General features: G+C 34.9%; 1 protein-coding gene across 1 annotated transcript; it reads right to left on the reverse strand.

Annotated features, from left to right (window-relative positions):
• Nucleotides 1–272: 272 nt before the first annotated feature.
• LOC113261434 (olfactory receptor 2L8) lies at nucleotides 273–1211 on the reverse strand. The gene has a single exon (XM_026507559.2). The coding sequence runs from the start codon at nucleotides 1209–1211 to the stop codon at nucleotides 273–275; it is 939 nt and encodes a 312-aa protein (XP_026363344.2).
• Between the last annotated feature and the right edge of the window lie 12548 nt (nucleotides 1212–13759).

Genomic DNA, 13759 nt, shown 5'->3' on the forward strand with positions numbered 1-13759 from the left:
AGAGGCTGATGCAGGGCTCAATCCCAAAACCTTTAGATCATGACCTGAGCCAAAATCAAGATCCCAATGCTTAATTAACTAAGCCATCCAGGCATCCTGACAAGCCTTATAATTACAGATATATTTGCAAGACAGTTTAGTCCAGACAAGAGTGATTGTCCTCCCTTCTGATTTTAGTTCTTGCATTCTAAGCACAAAATAATATTTTAGTTACTGTACACTGATGAATGGACTTATAACCAAATGTTGGGTACATATGCAAAGAGCTTTGTCTATATTTTTACAAAGCAGATTCTCTGAATTACTCTTCTCAGGGCCCCCATCACCTCCTTGTTCCTCAGGCTGTAGATGATGGGGTTGAGCATTGGGGTCAGGATGGTGTAGAAGACAGCCAGAACCTTGTCCTCTGTTGGAGATCGGAAGGATCTTGGGCGTAGATAAGTATAAGCAAAAGGTACATAGTATAAAGTCACCACAGTGAGGTGGCTGCTGCAGGTTGAATAGGCCTTCTTCCTCCCCTCTGTTGACTGCATGCGGCAGATCACATGGAGGACCTGGCCATAGGAAGATGCAATGCAAATGAAAGGAAACACAAGGAAGAGGGTGGTGCTCACAAACACAGTGTACTCATAGACCCAGGTGTCCATGCAGGCCAGAGTCAACATGGCGGGGACATCACAGAAGAAATGATTGATGGTCCTGGATCGACAGTAAGGTATATGGAGGGCATATACAGTGTGGGCACAGGAGTTGACTGAGCCCATAATCCAAGATCCTGTTATCATCAGCACGCACACTCTTTTGCTCATACGAATGGGATAGTGAAGAGGAAAGCAAATAGCCACATAACGATCATAGGCCATAGATATCAGGAGCAATGCTTCTGCCCCTCCCAAAGTCAAGAAGAAGAAGCTCTGAACCCCACACCCAATGAGAGAGATAGACCTGTTTCCAAACACAAAATTGGAAACCATCTTGGGGACAATTGTAGAAATGTAGTTTAGGTCAATGAGAGAGAGCTGACTGAGTAAGAAATACATGGGTGTATGGAGATGGGTGTCTAGGAGGATGAGGAGAATCATGGACAGGTTCCCAAACAGAGCCATTAGAAAGATAAGAACGATGACAATGAAGAAGAATAGGCCACTTCTTGTTGGTGGGAACAACCCCAAGAGGATGAAATCAGTTGATGTTTGAGTATAATTTTCCATGGGGCGTTGATAGGATTTTCCTACAAGCAGACAGAAAAGTAAGTCAAGTTTAGAACAAGAAGCTCTTTATAATGTATAATTTTAATCATACTGTGTATTATTTAAGATGTTACAACTCTTAAACGAATAACTGTACTTTTCTATTTTGGAAAAAAACAAAAACAAAAAACAAAAACAAACAAAAAACTTGTTTTTTGACCCAGAGATTAAAATTTGAAGATGGAAGCATTAGTAACCTAAATCTTTTCTAAGAAATCTTTAAAGTTATTTTAAAAAACCATATATATTTGTAAAGAATTCATTAGGAAAAGTATGCTTTACTACTGTACACAAACAAGTATTGGGGAAGTCAGATATGTGTTCAAATATTTACATAGAAAATCAATATAAATACATACATTATATGGTTATTTTAAGAACAAATGTTTATGATTCATAAAGGATCACTTTTCTTTCATATCTAAGACTTACTTCTAAACCTGCAGCAGCCTATCAGCTTCTGTTAAGGAGAAACATTTCCTTATTGAGTCCTCTTTTTGCAGTAACATCTAATCAAACATCTTTGAAGTCAGGTAAAAGTATTGCTTCCATCTGCTCTGAAACCTTGAATGAATCATTATCGTCAAGTACCATTTATAGGAAATCATTCTCCTCTGCCTCATCAACCAGTTTCTGAGTGATACAGTTCAAGTAGACCCTTCAACTAAATATCTAGCTTTCCCAAATAATAGCTCACTAAATAAATAGCTTTCACAAGTCTGCCTGAGTTCTTCCAAATAGCATTCGTTTCATGTCTCTCTGCTTCTCTAATACTTATATGATGCACACTACTCTATGGTGCTTTGTATTACTCATTTCTTTCTTTTGTTTTCTTGTACTTAAAACTTTCCAATTCTAGATCAGTGTGTGAATTTATCACATATATTTGTCACCTTTGCCTCTTAAATGTCAAAAATCATCATGATAAAAACAATGTATAAGTCAAAATAGAACAGGTATCAAAAGGCAAAATGGGAAATAAAATAGTTCAGGACCCTTTGAAAAATGAATTTAGATAAAGGAATGGTCAGTCACTTAATTGGAGAAAAAGGAAATAAGATCCTAACTCTTCATGGAGGTGGGAGGATGATTTCTCCACTGACATCATATGTGTACAAGCTCTACACAGTATGTAGTATTTTATCTTAAATTTAATTCTAGAGCCAAATGATAGCAGACTTTTAAGGAAGTCTCCCACAAGAAAAAGGAATAGTTATGTATATGTGTACACAAACACAGACATATTCACACACTTACACTCATACACAAATATAAAATGAGCCAAAATGTTTGGGAAAATGCAGTAAGAATTTTTTAATAGGATTCTTATGTTCAAAAAATTATGAAATGCTATTAATTCACAATAGAAATACCACTAGATAAATAAGAGGAAATGAGTATAAAAGAAAGGCTCTTGCAAATATATAGAGAGACATATACATACATCTATGTATATGATAAAAATGATTATGTGAAAGGTTTTATTTATTTAGTTTTTAGACAGAGACCTTGCACAAGTTGGGGGAGGGGTTGAGAGAGAGAAAGAGAGAAAGAGTAGCAGGCTCCCCACTGAGTAGGGAGTCTGACACAGGGCTCAATTTCAAGACCCGGAGATCATGACCTGAAATGAAACCAAGAGTTGGACACTTAACCAACAGAGCCACACAGCCACCCTGTGGATTAAGTAAAAGTTTTGAAGACATGCTGGAGAAACAAATCTACTAAAGTAAAAAAAAAAAAAAAGCAACGAAACATGAAAGATTTCTAGTTTGAAAAGTTTAGAGAACTGGAGAATTAATATGCAGGAACCTATGTATGCCTATTGTCATTCTTAAAAATACACATACTGGGGCGCCTGGGTGGCTCAGTCATTAAGCGTCTGCCTTCGGCTCAGGGCATGATCCTGGCGTTGTGGGATGAGCCCCACATCAGGCTCCTCTGCTATGAGCCTGCTTCTTCCTCTCCCACTCCCCCTGCTTGTGTTCCCTCTCTTGCTGGCTGTCTCTGTCAACTAAATAAATAATAAAAAATATTTTAAAAAAATACACATACCAAAATAATTATGGAATTAAGAAAACATCTTGCATTAAAATATTTTTTTCATTTATTTTTCTGCAAAGAACACAGAAAAATGAGAAATGTTTTATTGCAAGCACAACACACAGAAAAATAAATGAAAAATATTTTATTGCAAGATGTTTTCTTAACAATTCTAAATGTCCCCTTAAAAACATTTGCTTAAAATTCTCAATATTGCCTGTAAACATATGATCATAAGAATGTCTTGAAAGAGATAATAATAAAAATGATGAGAAATAATAACAAGGAGATAATATTCTATATATAGAAATAGTAACTAAAATGCCAAGTTTTATAACAATTTATATATATATTTTTTATCTTAGGAATATATACTAGAAGATGAACAATGCTGTCAATCTTGCCATTCTAAACACAATATGGGATGGCACTATTTTGAAAGAATGGAAAAAGGGAAAATGATTTTGAGGTAATTGTATATGGAAGGGATGTTTCTCCATCCACAGTGGCTGGAGTGATGAGTCAAGAGGTGGTATATGACATTTAGGACTTAATTATTAAAGATAAATATATTAGTGAAAAATACAGGGGCAAATAGAAACAAAAAGTGATAAAATAATATGAAATATTTCCCTTGGAGATCAGAAGGAGGGGGTAATCGGACCACTTTTTTACCCTATGAGGTGTTGAGATCATGTTCTTACCTTACTTGAAGAAAATATTAAAGTGATACAAAACCAATGGCAGTTAAACATGGGAAACAAACTGAGGGCTTCAGAGGGGAGGGGGTGGGGGAATGGGCTAGGCTGGTGATGGATAGTAAGGAGGGCATGTATTGCATGGTGCACTGGGTGTTATATGTAAGTAATGAATCATGGAATTTTACATCAAAAACCAGGGGTGTACTGTATGGTGACTAACATAATATAATAAAAAAATTATTATTGAAAAAATGTAACTCATAATATCATTAACAAGTCAACCATCATTCTTCTCAATGGTGAAAACTAAAAGTTTTCCTCTAAAATCAAAAACAAAGCAAGGATGCCACTGTGTAACTCCTAATCAACATCGTTCTGGAAATATAACCAGAGCCATTAGGCAAAAAACAACGAAGCAAAAATCCAAATTGGAAATAAAGAAGTAAAACTATCTTTGTTCACAAACAACATTAGCTTATATGTAGAAAATTTTAAAGAGTCCACAAAATATTATTGGAACTAATAAATTTAGCAAAGTTTCAGGACACAAAATCATTTGTAATTCTATACACTAATAAAGCACATTTGTAAGAATATTTTTTAAAAATTGTAAATTACATTTCCAATGCCATCCAAAACCATAAAAACTGAGGAATAAACTTAAGAAGGGGGAGAAACTTGTGCACTGAAAATCTACAAAACATTGCTCAAAGAAATAGAAGAAGAGACAAATAAGTGCATAGAAACACCCTGCATTCACGGATTGGTAAATTTAATATTGTTAAAATGTCAATGATACCACAAGCAAACTATAGATTCAATGAAATGCCTATCATAATCCCAATGAAGTGTTTGAAGAAAAATTCCTAGAGTTAATGTATAATCTCAAGGTACCCTGAAGAGCCAAAATAATCTTATGAAACAATTGGAGAATTCACTTTTTCTGACAAAAAACTTACTTGAAGAAAAAAGCCATGATAACTTAAAAATGTAGTATTGGCATAAACACAGGCATAAACTAATAAAATAGATATATCCGAATATCAGATATATCAGAATAAACAATTCACATATGATTTTCTCAACAGTCTCCAAACCATTGAGTGGGGTTGTCTTTTCAAAAAAATTGTTCAGGAAAAAAAAAAAAAGCATGTGAAAACTCCATTAAAACAAAATAATATTATTTTAGTGTTAACAGTTTACTTACTTGAACATATTCTATTTTCTCAGACACACTGGCTTTGTTATATTTTCACTTGACCCCACCACAGCCACACCCATTTCCTGATAAAAATAGTCTCTCAAAACCTCTAAATAAAATTCAATTCATGTTCTGTTCCCAATGCAAAGTGTCCTTGCCTAGGAGATTTTGCCTGCAAAGGCATACCCGTATTATCTCTTCTGTAATTTATATTGTAGATGTCCATATTCTACTTAATGAGTAAAATCATCCAAATACTACCCGAGTTCAAAATGAATTACGTATTACCATTCCTTGAAGTCAATGTGCATCACTGAGTTTGCACACCTTTTTTTCCTATGTTTATATTTAGAGTTGAAAATTAAATACTGAAAAAGCCTCATTCTACTGATTCATAAATTTATAGAACATATGTTTTTTAAACTATTTCTCATTATTAAAAAGATAAAAAGCAAAATCACAGAGTTATGTAGTGAGTTTTTGAAGTCTGTGAAGTGACCTAGTGATAGAGTTGGGAAATGTCCTCTCAACCCACATAATCCAGAGTTTTCCACTGAAGCATGGATTTTTATGCCCTACATGCTCTACACTTTTGATCAAAACTATTCTCAAGGAAAAATCATTCATAATCACACAACAAGGCTGATCATTTACACAAGTGCAGAAAGGATATGGATACCTAAGATGACTCCTGAATTTGGCTTTCCTGGGAGAGATGGAAGAAATAACAGATTAGACTTCTAAGAGCCGGTAAGGCACAAAACACTTTCCACCAGTTTTCACAGAAATCTGAATTAATTTATGTTCTCAAACCCCAGTAAGTTTTTAAAATTCTGGATCTTCCCCAGTGGCTTTCTTTATTGACATGGAGGCCTGAGAAACTAGTAAACCAGGTTACCAGGTCAGTTTTCCCAAGAAGGCTTTGAATGCATTACCTACAGAAAGTGAATCTTAGTTCCTAAAAATTGGCTGATCATACATCAATGTGCATGTCTACAATAAGAATTATTTTTTTAAAAAAGGGTTATTGTGCATTACCATCAGTTATGTAAAGTTTATAGCATTTTAAATGGTTTTTAAGAATCAAAATCACATGATTCAGAAGAGGGTCCTATGGGTTATAGATAAGGGTAAATATCCACAATCTCCTTTCCTGGATTTCTACATGAGATTTCACATCCATTTAAGTGTTTCCACACAGATTCTATGAAAAGGACAAAGAGTATATAGTTTGCATTACTTTAGTGAATTGGGAATTCTAATAATAGTATTTGATATTCAAGAAATGGGTATTTTCATTTTTGAAAAGAACTATACAATTTTATAGATAAAAAGATCTGGAACACACAGTGAATATTTGTGTAGATGAATGTTTGCATGATTCCAATTCATATAATTCCATAAATTTCCACATTGTTGGATCAGTATTAATAGATAAGTAGGTAATTCTGTAGGCAGGTATTTTCGAAGGTAGACAATAATTACAAGAACTGTCTTTCAAATTCTGTTTTGCAGTGAGAATGGATTTATTTTTATTCATTCTACCTGTGCACTGGAGAAAGTTTAGGTTTAAAGCTAGACGTAGGGGCGCCCGGGTGGCTCAGATGACTGAGTGTCTGCCTTTGGTTCACTCCTGATCTCCAGATCCTCCCACATTAGGCTCCCAGCTCAGCAAGGAGTCTGCTTTTCCCTCTCCCTCTGCCTCCCCCCCCTGCTTGTGCTCTGTCTCTCTCTCGGAAATGAATAAATGAAATATTTTTAAAAAAACAAAATAAAATAAAGCTAGATGTAATTCTACCTCACCTACTTACAAGAAATAGGAGATTGGATTAAAGAAATTAATTATTAGAGCCTCTATATTGTATGTAGAACAGGTATAAAGAATATACAAGTTATCTATGAGATAGGACATAATGAAAATATACTGAATATTTGGCTATAAATTATCACTGAAGAGTGGCTGTAATTGTCAGCAACTTATATTTATCATTGTCATCACAATGATTTATTTTCACTTCACTTTTCATCCACTACACTTGTATAATATTTTAAAATTGTTTCTATATGTTCTTCACTAAAACTCTGAAAGGTACTTAGTTAAAATATTTTTGGTTGTTCACTGGACATGTATTCATGTGTATGAAAGTAAAAAAATAAATAAATGTAACAGTTACAAGCATAAACACATCAATTTCACTTAGTTTGTGTTTAAAACGACCAAATAGATTACCAAAACTGAACACAGAGTTACCTGGATTATTTCCAGAATTTACACACACACACACATACACACACACACACACACGCACACACACACACACACCTTTAGACTTTCTTTTTTCCCCTTATCCTTTCACTACACACAGGATCCCCTTGCTCTCTGAAAGCAGAGCACTCCTCTAAAAGCTTCCATAAACTGAAAGTGCATGAAGTGAAGAAACAGTTACCATTATTTTTTATGAAAAAATTTTCATCATTACCAGACTCAAAAATAACCACTCCTAGGCTTTTCTGATACTGTAGACCACATCCTGCTGACGGACATACAAAATAAATCACATAAACAGGGGCTCACACACACAGTCCAAAGCTATGCAGAATGGGTGCTGAGATTTTTAAAGTAGTTCCTGGGGAAGGGCTTGGCGCTCCACCCCCACTGCTCTGTGCGCCTGCGGCCTCCCTGATGGCTTGCTGCCAAGCACACACTGAACGCCAGTATCACCTTTTACATTTTTTTAATAGTGGAAATCTTTTCAGATTTCTTTGGGTTAGCATGAACTGTACTGAAACAGGACTTTTGTGAAAGCAAATTGGTGTAATAGAAACTTAAAAAATGAGGGATACTTGTATTCTGATGTGTGTTTTTATATAAAATCTAGACACGTGATTTCTAGGGTTTAATTAGATTGAATCTATGTGGGGTAAAAAGCAAGTAGGAAGCATCATTAAGATTGCCTTGGGCGTCATGTAAGCATTCTTCCTTTGTGGAAAAAGAAGAAACAATTAAGAAAGACAATTGTCCCCCACAAACTTGTTGATGATTTGGGCCCTTAAGTGTTAGTTTTGTTTTGTTTTGTTAATTTTCACCTGAGCACATTCAAAACATACTCCATTAGGATCCTCATCTCATTTGCCATCCAGACAGCACGTTTGTAAATCAGCTTGAAAACCATGTTTTGTTGTTTATTTTACATTGTACAATTTCTGCTGAACAGTATTGTACAAAGTGTAACCACTCACTCAACTTCAAACTCCATTTCAAATCATCTAATACTTACATAGATTAAATCATTTATTTCCTAAACTGATCACCTTAAATTCTGAATAATTTCAATCCAACTGTAATAAATATGACCGAAGGAATTAATGCAATGTAATCAGGACTTATGGGACCACATCGTGTACTTGCATAAAAACATCTTCACTTCTGAAGAATATAATTCATGTTACCAAAGCTGTTTTTTTTAATATTGTAATTTTAAAATTCCGGTATAGTTTACATATAGTGTCAGATTAGTCTCATGTGTACATCGCCCAGTGCTCATCACAAGTGCACTCTCTAGGCTCAATTAGCCATGTTGTTTTACAGCATTCTTGTCTAGCCTGTTTCCCTGATGAGGGAACAGAAGGCAAGCTGAGAACAAAGCAGAAGCTGACACCCTGCAAACCGCCCCCCCCCCCAATGTATGCGACATTCCTTGGCACTCCTGGCTGCCCTAAAATAAGGAAAGGAAAAAACAAATGATTAACTGACAGAGATCACAATCCTGGGAGGCCTGGGTCTCCCTCAGTTTACACGTCCTAGTGATTTACAAGGAAGAAGCTTTCTTATCAATAGCCTAACTTCCAGAGACCCATAATTCAGTTTCCTGAAGCCCTAACATTACCATCCGCTCCATAAAATTGAGGGAAGTTAAGGCAGAAGGAAATGTAAATAAAATCTGCAGCCCATTGATAAGGACACGTGATAGGAAGAAAGTAACATTTCCAGGGAAGCTCCCAACTATCTTACTATTAACACCTTCTAAAGGGGTCAATGACCTTAACTTGACAATAGCAAGGCCTCCAGTGTCCTGTGAGTCTTCTTTGACATATGAAAATGCTTTCTCAGCCTCCCTTTTTCCTCACCTCCCCCAACCCCATGGTATATAATCAGCCACCCATCACAACCTGGGGCAGCAGCTCTTTTTGCCCATGGGTCCTGTCCCCGTGCTTTAATAAAGCGCCAATTTTGCACCAAAGATGCCTCAAGAATTTTTTCTTGATTGTTGGCTCTGGACTCCACCCCGCTGAACCTCACCTATATTCTACGACCTCATCATCCCCATTTCCAGAAGATGCATCATTGGCTGTGCATAAAATGAACCCTCCATTCTTTAATGAATATTGTTTGTCCTTCAACATTTTTTCTGTAAATGTCTTGGTTCAAGTATCAACAAAAAAAATTATTCTCATATTTGAAGTACCATTTTAATTTATATAATATTTCTTATGTATTTTATCATAGAGTATCAAAATCATTATGAATTCTATTTCAGAATATGATATTGTTAGGTGTAGGCTCATGTAATACTCATCATAAATCCAGAACAGTAGTTCATATATATATGTACATCAACAGTAGCCTTTATTATCAATTTACAGTGTTTCAAAATCATTTCACGGTTATTCCCAATCAGATTAATTCTCAGAATTGTATAACTCATTTTAAGTTTTAAAAAATTTAATATCTTTAAAAATATTTAAATATCTTTAAAAAATGAACAAGTGTTCAAGCAGCCAATTCATTTCTTTAATTTTTAATGATACACACTCTAACAGAAATTATTTACCTGTTGTTTAAGCCTACTTGGCTCAAATAAAAAAAATAAAATAAAAAATAAAAAAATAAGACTTTTCTGGTTAAACAGATGCCTAAATGTATCTATTGTTTATCATACACAATAGTCTTAAATACTAAATAAAGTTCTCTTAAGTGCTTGCTGAGGAGCTTCACTTCATGTATGATTATTAAAAATAAGAAAACAAGATTACTGGAGTACCTTGTATTATCTCTGCACTTTCACAAACACACTGGCTTGGGTAGCTGACAGCGGTCCAATCATCATCATATCAACAAAGTCATTTTATGTGTAAATGTCTTCAAACAATTTCCAAACAAGTGCACATACTAATCTTTCACCTCTACACGTGACATTTTAGATACCTCCAAGAAATGCAGCAGCAACACTGATTCTGTGTCTTCTTTACCTGGAGATTTCATCTATTCCTTTTGTTTTGCTTTGTTTGTTTTTTTCTTTTGTATTCACTTGAAAATGTCCATTGAGACTTGGACAATACAGGTTGTTACTAAAAGCCCAAGATAGACGTAAGACAGGTTGGGGAAGGAGTTCAACTAATTTCTTTGGATATTTAACAGGTGTGTTAAGGGTCAATTCAATGGTTAAAGAAGCAAATATATTTATTCAGTTTGTTCCAATATCAATGTGTCTCTAAAGTTTTATGGGTCATGTATTTATATATTTTTTTGCCCAGTAAATTCACAGTAATTATGTGTCTGCATATATTAATTTATTTCCCAATTTTTATTATATTGGTCAAAAAATTTAATAATTCAATGTAATGTGTTAGTTTAATGAAAACATATAAGAAATCTTTAAAGCATCACAAATATGAGAGTTATCTTTAATTTATTTTATGAATGACATATTTTCAATTTTTTCCATTTTGTTGCCAAAAACACATTAAAGTATAAAATAATTTTCACTCAATTAACTAAATAATTAAAACAATTTTGTCACTCCTTTTGAAGCAATAATATTTTTAAAATGTTTAACAATAAGGAGGGCACATATCGCATGGTGCACGGGTGTTATACGCAACTAATGAATCATCGAACTTTACATCAGAAACCAGGGATGTACTGTATGGTGACTAACATAATATAATAAAAAAACATTAAAATAAAAAAAAAGAAAATACCTTAAATATTCTTATCTTTTTCTTGGCTTCCAGTAACTGAATTAACTACACTTTTTACTTGGGAAAAGGTAAAAATGGTCCAGTTTTATTTTATTTACTTATTTTTATTTTTTATTTAAATTCATTTAGACAACACTCATTAGTTTCAGAATTAGTGTTCAATAATTAATCAGTTGCATTCGACACCCAGTACTCGTCATACCACATGCCTTACTTAATGCACGTCACCCTGTTACCATATCCTGCAACCCACCTCGCTTCCAGCAACCCTCAGTTTGTTTACGATAGGTAAAAGTCTTGCATAGTCTGTCTCCCTCTCTGATTTCTCCCCAATTTTCCCTCCCTTCCCTTATGATCCTCTGTGTTGTTCTTACATTCCACATATGAGCAAAACAATATGATAATTGTCTTTCTCCAACTGACATATTTCACTTAGCATAATACCCAACAGTTCCATTAATGTTGATGTAAATTGTAAGTATTCGTCTTTTCTGATGGCTGAGTAATAGTCTATTGTCCATTTATCTGTCAAAGGACATCTCAGCTCCTTCCACAGTTTTGCTATTGTGGACATTGTTGCTATTAACATTGGGGTGCAGGTGCCCCTTTTTTCACTACATCTGTATATTTGGGGTAAATACCCAGTAGTGCAATTGCTGTGTTGGTAAGCGGCTTCCCCTTTCTCCACATCCATGCCAACATTTGTTGTTTCTTGACGTTAATTTTAGCCATTCTAACTGGTGTAAGGTGGTATCTCGTTGTGGTTTTGATTTGGATTATTCTGATGCTGAGTGATGTGGAGCATTTTCTCATGTGTCTGTTAGCCATCCGTATGTCTTCTTCGGAAAAATCTCCTTTCATGTCTTCTGCCCATTTCTTGACTGGGTTTTTTTCTTTGTTGGGTGTTGAGTTTGATAACTTCCTTATAGTTCCCAGATACAAGTCCTTTAACTGATAAGTCATTTGCAAATATCATCTGACATTCTGTAGGTTGCCTTTTAGCTCTGTTGAATGTTTCTTTTGCTGTGCAGAAGTTTTTAATATCGATGAAGTCCCAATAGTTCATTTTAGCTTTTGTTTCCCTTGCCTTTAGGGGTGTGTCTAGTAAAAAGCTGCTGCAATTGAGGTTGAAGAGTTGCTGCCTGTGTTCTCCTTTAAGATTCTGATGGATTCTTGTCTCACATTTAGGTGTTCATAGATTTTGAGTATATTTTTATGTGTGATGTAAGAAATTGTTGCAGTAACATTCTTCTGTATGTGGCTATCCAATTTTCCCAGCACCATTTATTGAAGAGAGTGTTCTTTTACTGTTGTATATTCTCTCTTATTTTGCCAAAGATTAGCTGACCATAGAGTTGAGGGTCCATTACCGGGTTCTCTATTCTGTTCCATTGATCTATGTGTCTGTTTTAATACCAGTACCATGCTGTCTTGATGATCACAGCTTTATAATGTAGTATGAAGTCAGGCGTTGTAATGCCCCCAGCCTTGTTTTTTTTCTTTTTCAACATTCCCCTGGGGATTTAGGGTCTTTTCTGTTTCCATTAAAATTTTAGTATTATTTGCTCCAGCTCTGTCAAAAATGTCAGTGGTATTTTGATGGTGATTGCATTGAATGTGTAGATTGCTCTGGGCAGCATAAACATTTTCACAATGTTTACTCTTCCAATCCATGAGCATGGAATGTTTTTCCATCTCTTTGTGTCTTACTCAATTTCTTTCATAAGTGTTCTGTGGATTTTAGAGTACAATTCATTACCTTTTCAGTTAATTTTTTCCCTAGGTATCTTATGATTTTGGTTCAATTGTAAATGGGATTGATTCCTTAATTTCTATTTCTTTGGTCTCATTGCTAGTGCATAGAAATGCAAATTTCTGATTTCTGTGCATTGATTTTGTAACCTGCTACATTGTTGAAGAGTTCTAGCAATCTAGGGGTGGAGTCTTTTGAGTTTTCCACATAAAGTATCATGCCATCTATGAAGAGTGAGCATTTGACTTCTTCTTTGCCAATTTGAACGCCCTTTCTTTTGTTTGTTGTGATTGATGAGTCTAGGACATCTAGTGCTATGGTGAACAACAGTGGTGAGGGTGGGTATCCCTGTTGTCTTCCTGACCTTAGGGGAAAAGCTCTCACTTTTTTCCCAATGGAGAGAGATAGTCACTGTGGGCTTTTCTTAGATGGTTTTTAAGATATTAAGGAATGTTCCCTTTATCCCTATACTCTGAAGAGTTTTAATCAGGAATGGATGTTATATTTTGTCAAATGCTTTCTCTTCATCAATTGAGAGGATCATGTGGTTCTTTCTTTTATTAATGTGATGTATCATGTTGTTTGATTTGTGAATGTTGACCCACTCTTACATCCCAGGAATAAATCCCACCTGATCATGGTGAATAATTCTTTTATAGTACTGTTGGATCCTATTGGCCAGTATCTTCATAAGTATTTTGACATCCATGTTCATCAGGGATATTGGTCTGTAATTCTCCTTTTTGATGGGGTCTTTGGCTTGGGGATCAAGGTAATGCTGGCCTCATAGAACGAGTTTGGAAGTTTTCCTTCTGTTTCTATTTTTTGAAAC

Source organism: Ursus arctos, unplaced genomic scaffold (genome assembly GCF_023065955.2).
Source record: "Ursus arctos isolate Adak ecotype North America unplaced genomic scaffold, UrsArc2.0 scaffold_5, whole genome shotgun sequence".
Classification (NCBI taxonomy): Eukaryota; Metazoa; Chordata; class Mammalia; order Carnivora; family Ursidae; genus Ursus; species Ursus arctos.